We start from the raw sequence: 14,479 nt of genomic DNA on the forward strand, positions 1-14,479 counted from the left end.
TTTGTTGAGTAAAACTGTGCAAGACTCCAATTTTCCATCTTGAAAGTGTGTGCTGAATCACCTCATAACTTCCTTTAAGAGAGTTACCCAATTCTGAATCTAATGGGACGGAGCCTTTGAATATCCAAAAACCCAGTGCCAGAGGAGACACTATCGCCTGGCCATCTGAGAATGATATTAATCATATCAAGCAATCATTATTGCTGCACAAAAACTAAAATACCAGTGTTTAAATATCTGGAATTTACAGAGACGGTTTTTAACTCTATGAGGGATACAGAATCATGTCCGAAGATGATCTGTTTATGGTTATTTAACATTGTTTCTCTGCTTCCATGCAGTGGGAACAGCTTGTGTAGCATCTGCAACATTCAGCCAGCTCACCCCTCCGTAAAATGCCCCTTAACCTCTCCCCTATCACACACAAGGTCAATTTCATGCTGGTCTCAAAGCCATAAAGTCTCACCGAGCAAGTCATGCTTTGGGCGCCGGGCGACTGAGGAATGTGTACAGCACAGTCGTTCGCACTCAATCACAGACGCACACTGAGATGCAGGGAGCTGCACACCCTCCCAGGCCTGAAACATCTTTATCTAAGTACCTTTATCAGAAAGAACTTCTGGACAACTTCTGTTAGAGCCATAAATATTGCTTTTACCCTTCTGCCTGCTTTGTTTATTTGCTTCGGTCTGCAAATACTTTTCAGTCCCTCTTTCTTTAGAAAAAACAGAAACAAACGCATGCATGCTGTGTTGTTGGTCTGAGTGGAGAAAGGGGGCCTGACCCCCAGAAAAGAGGAGGGGTGAAGAGACTTTTGACGCCAGAAGCCCAGACCGCAGCTAATAGAGAACAGGTGTGGTGGCGAGGATAGAAGAAGAGAGGAGAGGAGATACAAGGACTACAGCAGCTACAGACACTCCTGTAGCTGAATCAAATATGATTTAGAAAGGGGTGGTCCATGAGTGCATGCAGTGTTTTAAACTGACCATGTGTGTGTGAGTAGCTGTAGAGGCTTTGACTCGGAGGGGTGCCGCTGAAGTTTGAGTACCCCAGTAGTCCTGTCTGTCCTGGAGAGTGACTCAGACCATCCTCTGTTTTTATGTCTAAAATAAAAACAACAGAACATTTATGATATCTTCTACAAAAAACAAAGCAGTGTTCAGGATGGTAAAATAACACTAGAAGAGTTTTATTTACTGTTGTCAGCTACGAATAACCAGCATTTAAATATTTAAATATTCCACCATTTCTTATTGGAATCTCAGACTATGACTAGTAATCTGGAAGTGAAAAATCTAGAAAACATGATAGCTGTGGTTCTTGATTTTATAAGTCAATAAAATGTTTATGTGTTTGTTTGCTAAATTAGACAATATTTTTACCAGGCAATAAAAGTGATTTTACTGTTTAGCACTACAAGGCACAAGCTGAACTGCGACCCTCCATGGGATAAAGCAAGAATATGAAATTAACGGAAGTTTAGTCAATGCATAACCTTTCACTTCGCCTTGAATACCTGCGTCTAAACTTGGGCTATATCCAGCAACCAAATGCAACCAAAGATGCAAATATGCCAAATGAGGCTAGTCTGGATTTGAAAACAAATTTAAAGGGTTGTTTTATGGTTTGAACTTAAACTTTTGTCAGTTTAGTGGTTATAATACTGAAATATCACAAACCTCAATCCCTTTCTGTTTGAATAGCTAAACAGTGTTACAATAGTGGTTTAGACAATGTAGACATCAGCTTTTAACAGTATTTGGCTACTTATACTAAGCCAGTTCTGTTGGAGGTTCTTTTTGTTAAAATGAAGAGGTTCATCTTCCTTGTCACCATATTCTTGGCAAGACTGATAAATTCCTACCATGAATGATTACTTCCTGCAAAGATTGAGAACTTCCTGCAAAGGATGATAATTTCCTGCAAAAGACGATGCACATGAACTTCATGCATTGAAGAACAATTGCCTTAAGTTGGCATTTGTTGTTATTTGGTGCTATACAATTAAACTAAATTGAATTGTACTGGCAGATGAAAGCATGATACAACAACCTGTCTCAGAAAGACTTAACAATGAGGATGTCAACCAGATGCCCCTGGGACATCATAAAGTATGATCATTTTTGCACAGCTTCACCCAGGCCTGACTACTGCCAGTCATTTAGAATCAAGAAATTACTTAAATAGAACCTTTCTGGCAACATGAGGCATGCAGAAATATCTCAAAAAGAAACACATGAATCCCTATTCTAAAGAAACTGAACTGAAAAAAATGTCATTCATATCCTTAAATCTAGAAAGGACTACAAAGCAATTTCAAAGGGTTTGTGACTCCAGTAATCCACAGTTGACAGCCATTATCTACAAATTGATAACACATGTATCAATGATTAACCAGCCCAGGAGTGACTGCTCTGCCAAAATTACTCTAAGAGCACTTCCATGATTCATCCAGGAGGTCACAAATAAACCCAGATTAATATTTAAAATAACATCTAAAGCACTGCAGACCTTACCACAGTTAAGGTCACTGTTAATGATAAAGCGCTGTGGATTGTTTTTTATGCCTTGTTTCAACAACAATTCATTAAATCAGATGTCAATTATTGCCCCAACTTCTGGTGTCTTACAGATAAATTTGATTAAATACCCAAATTCTCCAACAAAACATTGGGTTGTTTGTACTCACTGTAAGAGGGCATGCCGTAGCCTTGTGTGTGGTGCGTGTACGCTGTGTATGGTCCTGCGGGTTGAAGGGCAGGGCTGTACTGAGTCTGTCCGTATGCTGCCATCACTGTGATCCTATAGAAGGAAAACATAAAATGCGATTGTTACAGCACAATTGTTTCTGGGAAATTTAAATGTAGTGAGAGTGGGAAAATCAGAAAAAATTAGAGCTGTTGCTTCCCTCCAACTTCAAAGAGCTACTAAAAAGCACAAACACTCTGAACAATGTTGGAATAGCCTCGTCCAAATTAATTTCTTTTTATTTTGTTTCTATATTGAAAAGCAACAAGACATAAATATATTGCTTGAACAATTATAACACAATTCCTTTTCAATATAAGTGACAAAGGTCATTTTGGACATACATACCAAAGCTCTGAATGTGAAGCAGTCAATGAGAAGAGCTGTGAATGAAGTAAGCAGATAACTTTTTGTTAATAAGAATTGGTTAAATTTTTAAATAGGCTGGATAACCTCACTAAGGAAGCATTGTCTTGAGTAAACATTTATTTTTCATTTTTTTGCAATGTGGTTTACAATAAGGTGACAAAACCTGTTTGATAACTTCAGAGACTGTTTGCTCTTTACTTTTTTTTTTTTATTCTCTCACCTGAACCTATAGAAAGAGCTGTATCTTCTTAATCTTGTCACCCTTCTCTTAAATCAGATTCGGCTGAAGACATCAACTCGCCTGTGGAAACAATCAGGGCACAGATATGGAGCTCAGTGACCCACGATGACCTGCATTTCTGTTTCATCAGTTTTGTGGTACCTAAAGCAGGAGAAAAGAAAATTTAATCAACTCTAGGAGGTAAATATGTGTAAGGATGGAAAGACAATGTGTGATTAAACATTGTATTAATTTAAAAAGTTTAAGATACTTTGGCAGACAAAATTGTAAATTAAGAAACTGTTGACTCAAACTCCTGTTTGGCACCTGTACTCCCTAATGTCTGTCTAGTCACAGAAGGAACTCGAACAACAAGAACTAAGCTATGTTCACTGCCAATGACAGTCCCAATGACAAACAACAGAGCTATGTTAAACAGAACAAGGTTAGACTGCAAATCCATTATAAAATACATGGATTTTTGATAGAGTTTTAAATTACCTGATTATCCAAAACTAAAACTTATTTGGGAGTTTATCTATGAATTCTGCTTAACTTGAATTTCAAGAAAATTACACAAATTTCTCAAAGCCTGCAATACAGTTGTAATGAGAACTATACATACACCCATCATGGTTATGAATGCCATACTAATTTATCACAGTTAATGATTTTTCTGAATTGCTCTTTACCCAGGGAATAATGAACACTGAGGAAAAAAAAAAACCTCATAGAATTTTAGAAGTCAGTGAAGATCTAATGAGAGAAGCCAGTAAGAAGACCCAGAAGGCCAACCTTTGGTCAAAAGCAAACTGGCTAGGATCTTGAGGAACAATGCAGAAACTACCAAGGTTCAAGCCTTCAATGAACTGGAAACTGCAACAGTGGCTTTGACCACAGAGCAACTCTTCAAACCTACCAACCAAGAAGGAAGTCCCTGCTTCAAAATCCACATTTTCAAACCCGACTACACACATGGACTCACATGGACTACCTTCTTCCACACAAAGTAAACTTTCTCAATGCTTTTGTGCAGAACTGATAATTAGCTACTGGAAATGTTATCTTGCTGCTTTCGCTGCACAGAAATGTCACGTAGACAGTTGGAACAAAGGTCCTGCCAATCATAAATCACAATTACTTATTTCTCCTCTGTAAAGTAATAATGTTTCAGTATTTTTCTCCCTTGTCTAATTAAGTCTTGCTTTTGCACTAATGAAAAATGTATGTTGTTGAAGGTTACTGTTTCTTAGAAATTTAGAACATTCTTCAAGGTTTACAAACATTGAATGGCCAATTCATTTTATGTTTTATGTTGAAGCTAAACAGGCTGATTAATTTATGAATTTCATCAGATGTCCATTCTCTTTTCATTTCTTCTGCATTCAGCCTCTACTGTTTTTGCAGTTGCCTTTGGGCCACTCTGTTGTATCAATGATGCAACTGACCTACAATCTTGCTGAAAACCAGACCAGAGATAATGATGACAGTCATGATTTGTTAAGGCAAAATGTTTTTAAACCAGCAAAGTGGTAAGAATTAAAGAAGATAAAAATACATTTTGTTGTTTTTTTTCACTTTCAGAAATGCAATCTTTAATTTTAATACTTGCGTTTGTGTTAATCCGCTGATTTCATCACAAACCATAAAAAGTCAACGTTTTTTTTTCCACATATCCTGGTATGATCTTATTCACAGCAGATTTTGAAGCTGCACATCTTCAAAAACCGTGTGTCACTGCCGAGGCACTTCCTTGTTCAGGGTGAGGCTCAAGAGCAGGCCGTCCAAGGCCACGGGAACTACGGGACACCGGAGGGGAGATGAGCACAGCTCAGCAGAGCTGTGGAGAGCCGAGGTCTGAAACTGAAGCTAAAACAAACTCAGCGGGGCCACAGGGGGCCACAAGGGCACAAGGCCAGTTCCACCACCTTCACCTGGGTTCCAGGGATTTGCTAGACCGCTGCTTCTTTCACGGATATCAGTTTCTAGCTTTTGTGTGTTGTGCATAAAGTGAAAATAAGGTTTGAAACTGTTAAAAGGAAATGCTAATAACCTAACTATACAATAATAAATCGATGACTGCACAAGACTGAATGAGTTTTGAAGACTAAAAACTAGCTTTTTCATATTTTCACTGACGACATTTGAAGCCAAATGAGAATATATGTTAATGTGATGATTCATGACATTCAGTCACAATCTTGCATTTATGTATACATATTTAGATGTGGTAAAAAGAACCAAAAAATCTCCAAAAGCCTAATTAAAACATTTCCTATTTGTATGGGCAGCTAAAGAGTACATATTCATAAACTTAGCCAGGTACCTTTAGTGACTAAGTAATAAATTACCTAGGCATGAGTAAATAAAATGGCAACTCTGAAATAAAGTCTCTTGGTTAAAAGCATTCTTTCTACTTTGATCTGTTTACTTCAGCAGTTTGTGGAAAGACATCTAAGTCCTTCACAAGAAGGAACATCAAGTGGTGACCAAAGAGTTTTCTGTTTCATATTACATTTCACAATGTTATAATTCAAAGGCTATGTCCATTTCATCAATTTTTGTAGGACCCAGTGAGTCTAAATGACAACTGCTGGAGTGATTGTGCCAGTTGTTTGAAACATACTGACAACCTGAGCTACACAGTTAAGCTGAAATTTTTCAAACCCCTTGCAGATTTAGATTTTAAATGGTTTTTATTCAGTCAAATATTTTTTTTCTCATAGGAGACAGAGCTATATCAAAAGATAATAAATCATCTAAACGGATTAATCCTAACAACTGATTTCTCTGCTTTTATTTAGAACTTATTTTAAAATGAAATGCTGAAAATTATTTAGTCTTCTCCATTATCCATGGAAAAATCTTTAGTTGCATCAAAGCAATCAAACCCTTCTTTCAGTTGCTAACCAGCTTTTTGCATGTTTACAATGGTATTTTTGATGATTCCAAAATGTTATATTACTTCAAAATAGGCCGATATGGACGTAACAGTTTTTGACAACATTTGTGGTATTTATTGGGATAACGTTATAAAGTTATAATAAAAAGTATTCAAAAAACATTTTTTGGGCTTTAGACTTTGGCTAGGATTGGATGTTACTGGAGGTAAAGCCCCAAAAGCACAAATACTGCTCTAATAAAAATGACAACCAAAAAAAATAAACAAAAGGAACAGTTGACAAATTTTTGTATATGGTACTTCAGGACACCAGTGACATTGGGCAGTGCAGTTTTATCACTAAACATCAAACACAAACTGCATTTAAGTCCTTTTTTAAGTCCTTGTTGTTCTTGTCACTCTAATGAAACCAACGGTTGAAAAAATGCTTTTAGTTTTTGAAGTTACCAAACATCATAATGTAGTTTATTGTCGTTTTGACAAATCAAAATTCTAACGCTTCTATGCTGAAAAATATTACACGATAACAATAAATAGTATGATAATTGCCCACCCCTACGTCCAATCAAAAGAAAAATGTTGGTGAAATAAAGGTTACTTTAAACCTAAGTCTGCCAGGGGTATACATACTATTTTATTAAAATTTAGAAGCCAGCATATGGTGAATTACTGACTAAAAAGTCAAAAACCGACGGTGGTACCCTTCATATAGAAACATTCTTCCTTTATTTATTCATACCAGCAATATAAGAGGTTGGGGGTGTCATTAGTTGACTGGTGGTTAATAGTGAATAAATTAGCTTCAGCTGGCCTTTTAATTATTTAGATAGGTCAAGTTATATGACATTGTAGATGCTTGTCTAATTAGATATGCATTTGCACCCTTAATATTTTAAATGTGCTCCAATCTGTCTGAATATGATAAAAGAGACATATGACGCATTGTAGTGACGGTCTAATGGTTTGACTTTAATCGAAACAGCCAATCAACAGCCTGATAAGGTGACTTGCTGGTCTATAATCATACCATATGGAACCCCACCTGGAGCCCTTGATTTAGACGGTCAGCATAAGTGCCTAGGGGAAAACTGGAGGGGCTGAATCACTGTTGCACAGAGATGTCTCTTCTTAGTTGCTGATAAAAGACATGGAACAATGGGGCCCCTTATCTAGGTCTGTGGGACACTGTCAGGGTTTTTTGTGTGGGTCAAATGGTGCCATCTGCCAACTACTACCCTCTTTAAACATCACTGATACACAGCTGATACACAGCAGGGTAAACAGGAGAGGAAAAAGACAGTCAAAATAAACAAGATTTAACCATTTTGAATTTGATATGGTAGTCTTTGATTACAGAACCAACACTTCTTAGAATAAATGAATATAAAGGATTTACACACAAGCTAGAGTATTGGATTTCCCCAGCTGTTTTTCTTTACAAAAATCTGTATGTAAAAAGCAAAGACAAAGGCAGTTAAAAAAATAAAAGGAAGTTATAACTTAGCAAACATTTTCTGTTTAAAATCTAAAATTCAACCTTGTTACCAGGTTCATGTGGTTTTTTTTAAGAGCAAAATTATTAATATTTGTTTGGCTTTTCCACATTTTGTCATGGACAAACTAAGTGTAGCTAATTGAGAAGTAAAGTGACAGACCAACTTCATAACTGAGAAGTAAAAGGAAAATAATGCATTGTTTTCAAAATATTTTACAAATAAAAAATCTAATTGCACTGTGTACATAGGTAGCCTCCCTTTCAATTTAAAATCCCAAATAAAATCCAGTGAACCAAATGCCTTCAGTGGTCAATTCAGTTCATTTTCAAGAACAGTTGAGTTATAAAACACATGTCAGAAGCTTTGAGCATCTCACAGAGCACTGTTCAATATTTGATCTAAAATAAAAAGAGCATGGCACATTTGCAAAGCTTCAAAGACATGGCTGTCCACCTAAACTGACAGGCTGGAGAAGCAGCTGGAGGAGTTGCAGAGATCCACAGATTGGGTGGGAGAATCTTTTGACAGGACAATCATTACTTGTACACTCCACAAATCTGGCCTTCTTGGAAGAGTTGCAGGAAGAAAGCTATTGTTGAAAGAAAGCCATAAGAAGTCCCATGTAAAGTTTGGTACCGGCCATGTATGTAATACAGCAAACATGGAAGAACAGATGAAAGCAAAATAAATGGTTTTCCTGGAAGAAATCTTTTCCAGGAATAGTTTAGAATGGTTTAGAGCAATGCTTATTCATGTGTTAAAATAGCCCAGTTTAAGTCCAGACTTCAATACCATTGGAAATCTGTGACAACACTTGGAAATTGCAGTTCACATATGCAAAGTTGATCGAGACATACCTGCATGCAGTAAAAGGTAGTTCTACAAAGTAAAGACTCTGGAAAGCTGAGCACAAACCATAAATTACTTTCCATCCATTTTCTTTTCATTTCACAATTATGTTGGTGAGTCGCAGAAAATAATAAAATACACTGAAGATAGTGGTGGAAATGTGAAGCACTATGAAAACGTTCAAAGTGCAAACACTCTTGCAAAGCACTGTAAGTCATTAGTAAGGCTGAACCTAACTTAGAGGTTTATTGCAAGTCTCCCTAATCAAAACTAGAGCTGCACAATATATCAAATCACAAATCTGATGTGTGCAACATTGCAATCACAAAGAACTGCTTGGACACAACGTTTGACATTCAATGCTATTTCAATTTACTGATCATGTATTTAGCTAGTTAGTTGAACTGGCCTCAATTCCCACAACGGATATAGATTTCGGTGAAAAGTTGCTAAAGCCCCCAGAGTATGGTGAGGACATTGTAAACATGGGTAAAAAAGGGAGAGTGAAGAGCAGCCCTAATCAAAACCATGTGCCGTTCGTTGAATAAATGTAACCATGTTTTAATTGGGACTGAACTAAATACTTCCTATTTCTAAACAAGTATCTATTAATGTCTAAACCATACTAAGTACCATGTAATGTACACAAAATAGAAAGAATGCCAAAAAAACTGAAATTACGCAACGTTTTTTTGGTAAATTTGAAACATCACTTATCATCACATATATTGTTTCAAGTATGTGTAGTATGTACCCAAACACTCTAGCCTCCAAGTATAAATTTTTATGAGATGCAAAAGTCTGAAGAAGACAACAGTGATAATCATTTCATGGATTCAAGGATTGTTATTGTCGTACTAGTTTACAGTCTGATTTAGAATTCCTCTGTCTGCTCTGGTTCAAAACATTTTTGGAGCCATGCCTGGAGTTTCTGAACATTTTCACTGTTGTGCAGAAAAATGTTCCTTTAAAGCAGAGTGCATTTTTTCAATCAAATGTTAATCTGTTGAAACTGAGCTTTCATTTAGTTTTAAACTGTCCTGATTCACAATAAAAAAAATAAATAAATAAATAATTTACTTCCCAAATGCCAACATTTTTATGACTTCCTTGTCAGAACTGTAGACATGTTTAACTGGTGATCCTGAATCAGACAAATGAGTCACACACTAGCAAACAGTTGAACCAGGGGTTTTGTGGTATTCCCCCACCCCTAAACGACTAAACAAAGCATCCTTGTTATTTGCAGTTTTATCACTAAGAAATTATGTTCAGGATGGTTAGGTAAGGCTTAAATAAATAAAACATTTTATACTGAGCCTCATCGGCCTTTTATATTAGTTTCTGGGTTTTCTTTGATCATTTCAAATTACTTAATATGGTAAAATATTTAGGAAAATTGTGAAAAGAAGCCAAAAAGAATATAGTCCCAACTTATATTGACTGGGCTATGTTTGCATTACCACCTAAATAACTGGTAAACATGAGTGACCATTTAGGACCTTCATGACAGAATAATCCATACATGCATGCACACACATACACACAAACACCTTACTAACACTCAACTTACACTAAATCGAAACAACACTGACTACATATAACAGCAGGCCAAGAGCTCCTGTTCCAGAAACAGAGGGATTCAACAACAGGGTCCAATTAATCTCTGGCAGCACTGAACCTGTTGTCGACTCTGTCTGCACTCTGTAACTTTATCCTCGGACCTGATGGACTTTTCTTTTCACTTGAGTAACTCCAGTAACAAGACTGCTTCAGTCCCAGGACTCCTCTCTGTCTCTAACAAAAATTGTCCTATACGACAATCTTTCCCTCTGATGCTTAAACATCCACCATTTGCTTGTTTCTAAATTCCATTTAAAAATAAAATGCCTCCTATTCCCAGCATTCTGACTCTTGTTATTTTTATTTTTTTTATTTTGGGGACAAATAAAAATTTTTTTTTACATATCCCTCTTTAATATTGCAAAATTGCAGCAAGACCACCTACTCCATGGCCCAGACCCTGTCTCCTTCAGAATCAGTGCCCCGGGACGGGGGTCAGGAACAGAGACAGCTGGCAGACCTCCCACCAGCCTAGAGGAGAGGGTGTGGGGTTGGAAGACTTGGCTGACCCCAGTCAGATGGTGGTCTGGCTCCCAGGTAACAAACATCTGGTCCAGTGATGGGAGGGTGGTCGTACATTCAGGAGTGACACACGCCTGACTGCTCCTGCCTTCTCTAATGAACTCGCTCTCACACGCAAGGGCACACACACTCTGAGACTCTGGTTTATTAGTCATTAGGATGAAAAGGTTCGTCCTCAATCAGGCTCTTTTGCACTGGATGGCAACTGGCCGCCCTAGTTGCTAACAGCTGGCCAGACAGAACTCATTGGTAGGCGAGGCTCACAGGCCCTACAGACGCACTGAGGTCCAGTTACATCTTTACAAGTAGAATCAGTAAATAACTGTGTCTTATGGGAACAGAGACAGCAAGAATGATGTAGAGTAAGGTTGAAGAGGAACTGAAATTACGTTACCTGACGGAAAAACTATTTTTACAAAAGCCGCACAAAGAAAAGGTTTTGCTTGAAAAAATTATTTTGAGAGCCAAAGATTATTTAAATTAAAAAGGAAAAATATTTTTATTCAAACTATTTTTGCGACATGTGGGGCTTTACCATTTTCAAAACGAATTAAAGACTGCAGAGATAAGAAATGGGGATAGCTTCTGTCTGTCGACAGCCCAGGATTTATCTGGGGACTAAAAACATGGTAAGAATATTTCGTTATTTATAGAAATTCAGAGAAAAAATTGGTAACATTTCAGTTGCAAGCTCTTTGATGGTAGTATCTCACAAACCCTCACTTTCTATGACAGGAATTGCCATTTTGTGCACATCTTCAGTATCTAACATGAAATCGAGAATCTTGCAACTGAGTAGGACTTTTTTATATAAACAAATATGTCCCCATTTATACCATACGATTGGGTTCATATATTAAAAAACTGAATGTACATTTTCTAATTTATTGGTGTTTAAGGTAAGGAAGTCCAGAAAAATATGTTGAACTCTTTAACCTTTAAATTTTACACTACATTTCCATGTTGCTTAGATGGAAAACAGTGTCCTTATGTGTTTCTATTAAAACATTTTTATATTATAAATTATGATGATATAAAAATGGATGACTAAACCTTATTTATTCTAATGTTTTAATTAATTATTATATCAACAAGCAATTGTTTAAACCTGGCCAAACTAACTTCCTCCAATAACTATCACTTCTTGCCTTTCTTACACTTTACAAAGTGTTCTAACACGGTCATGCAAATATGTCTTAAATGAAGCAAGTAAATGCAATTACGACACCTATACTTAGACAAATTTACTCAGCACCCAGAATGCTCACCAAATATGAGAAACAATGAAACAGAGAATTAAACAACACTTCCCTACCTGAGCATTTGCTGCAGCAGAATTTAGCAAAACTAAGAGACCTTCTGAGAGATCTGAGAGACCTTCTGTAACCTTGAATTCATGCAGGTACAACTCCCACCCAGCAAGAAAGGCAAGGATTGAAAGAAAAAGGAAAGGAGAGAAGGATGCACAGAAGCTGAGAGACATTAAGACCCAAGCAGCTGTGAAGGGGTATAATAGAATTGGTGCAGATAAAGTCAGGAAGAGCAGAACTTATGAACCTATGAAAATATTTATCATTCCACAAACGTTTGGCTACAGAGAGGTTTGGAATTAATTTGTGTTTTCTTGGGGGGGTTCAGTGTACAGGATGGGGAATTCTCCACATCCCATGACTTTTTAGGTTGCTGCTTATTCACAATTTATTAGACCGGGTAATAAGAACCATGAAGGCTGAGGGGAGAGAAGAGGAGATCAACTGAGAAGGGCTTCAGGTCAGCCACACAGAGGCAGTCCAGAAATGGGGCCTGGTGTTATTAGGAGAGGAACCACAGTGTTAAATCAAACACAGTCGAGCCCACACGTTTGGTATGTGGTCTAAGCGCACTGCTCGGCAGCCTCCAGCAGACCCCTGGATGTTATTTGTGGGGCTTAAAATGAAGGAGATTTAGTAGGATTTACAGCCCATTGAGACTAGAAATATGATATCGGTACTATCTAAACTAATACCTATTTTTCTCTGAAGGTTTGTCTTAGATAATCAAAACTGACAAGAAAAGATGTGCATAGATTCTGTAATGAAAAACCTAAGGGTGGGAGTGAAATTACTGAGCATCAGCCTCGGTGCAACCTATTTATGCGTTTTTACTTCCCAACAGGAGCGTTCGCAAATGAAAACCTGCTCTAGGGCCTATGAAAATATCTGTAGACTAGGTTCGTATCATATAAATAACCATATAAATAACCTTGAAAAATCTAGAACTTACAAGAATATACAATTTAATTAAAATATTTTTATAATTCTCTCCAAATGACAGAGCCAAGTTACGAGTTGCAGCTCTAATTCTGCAGTTGAGAAAAATGACAGAGAGACTTTCTGGTCTAAAACCATGAACGGGTCCTTGGAAAAGGAAAAGAAAAAAACATGAATACCAGCTTTGAAAAATGCTCAAGTGTGGCTCCCCTAATTTCCTTTAATGATGGTCTCTGCGTGGCTGCTAGAGGCCTGTCAGTGAAATGGGTGTAATCTTCTGTAGTTACTGAAAGTGAGAAGAAAGTGTATTGATTCAACCAGAACCAACAAAAACAAAATGTTCAAATAAAAATGAAGATCCTCTTGAAAATTACCCTGCACATTGAGAGCCAAATAATCCATTTACTGATGAAAAGTCTTCAAGTTTTCCTGCTCCTTGAAATTACTTAAAAAAAATCTGAATGAATGATAAACGTAATTGTGTTGTATAACATCTGACTTAATTTCATTACTATTATAACTAATATTATTATTATAATTTTTATAACATTTGGTAATAATTAAATTGAGAACATATTTACAGCGCAAAATGCGTTCATATGAACAGAAATAACAGTTTTTCTCAAAACCCATGAATTACAACAAAAATACAATTCTTTAACCATAATGATAATATATGACATAATTCAAAGAGTCTTTAGTTATTTTAGGTCTGTTGTTATTGAAGTTTTATTAGGATTGTTCATTAAAAGAAAAACAAATGTAAATGTAAAATGATCCAACAATTTTTACCTGTGTATGTCAATCAAGTTGTATGTCCAATTAAGAAATTAATTTATAAAATTTTGCGACGAAGTGCATTTTAAATGAATGACGCTAAACCCGCTTTGAAAATAGGAAGCGAGATGAACACGTTAAAAGACGCGAATAATTCTTGGTATCAGAAACAAATTTAGACGTCATACACTCACCAATATTTACAACTAAACGAATGCAGGAAAAATCCGGTAGTCAATCAGAACAGCTGCCGCTCCATGCCAAGAGGAGCTTCCCCGCAGACTTCTCTAGGGTCCCGAAGAGAGCGCTCCCGTCGTCTCGCAGCTCCTCAACGTGTGCGAGAAAAGAGAAAAAACTCAACAGTCGCTGTTGGTTTGCGGGCTCCAGGTGACGGCTTTCTGCAGACAATCAGTCGGCATCGATCTTACTTCATGCTCCTCTACAGCTCCAGGAGGAGTGTTTGCTTCTCCGGAGGTGGGCAAGTGTTAAGTAAATGAGCGAAGATTTTCGGTTCCTCCTCCTCCTCCTCCTCCTCCTCCTCCTCCTCCTCCTCCTCCTCTCTCTGAACAGAGTGCGCGCGCCAGACGTGTTATTTGTGTGCGCGTGCCCCCTGTTTTCTCTCAGCCTTTGGTCACTTTGGCCGTTGCAGAAAGTGCTTTTTCTCCGTATCTCCGCTTTAAATCTTTTGTTTGGTCAAGAGCTCTTGTCCGCGCCTGATTACACA

At 37.2% G+C, this 14,479-nt stretch overlaps 1 protein-coding gene across 5 annotated transcripts in view; it reads right to left on the reverse strand.

Moving 5' to 3' along the window:
• The window catches only part of eya2 (EYA transcriptional coactivator and phosphatase 2), a 32,401-nt gene extending 18,181 nt beyond the window's left edge, over positions 1-14,220 (reverse strand). For 3 of the 5 annotated variants that reach the window (XM_047346440.1, XM_047346439.1, XM_047346437.1), the window contains exons 1-5: positions 13,950-14,220; positions 3,338-3,499; positions 3,097-3,131; positions 2,690-2,802; positions 987-1,103 (exon numbers count right to left, since the gene is read on the reverse strand). In XM_047346440.1, the coding sequence (XP_047202396.1) occupies positions 987-1,103; positions 2,690-2,792 (220 nt within the window). In that variant the 5' untranslated portion in view covers positions 2,793-2,802; positions 3,097-3,131; positions 3,338-3,499; positions 13,950-14,220. The remainder of the gene's footprint in view (positions 1-986; positions 1,104-2,689; positions 2,803-3,096; positions 3,132-3,337; positions 3,500-13,949) is intronic. The other 2 variants (XM_047346438.1, XM_047346441.1) reach the window with 2 other exon arrangements.
• Between the last annotated feature and the right edge of the window lie 259 nt (positions 14,221-14,479).

This window comes from Girardinichthys multiradiatus, chromosome 20 (genome assembly GCF_021462225.1).
Source record: "Girardinichthys multiradiatus isolate DD_20200921_A chromosome 20, DD_fGirMul_XY1, whole genome shotgun sequence".
NCBI lineage: Eukaryota > Metazoa > Chordata > Actinopteri > Cyprinodontiformes > Goodeidae > Girardinichthys > Girardinichthys multiradiatus.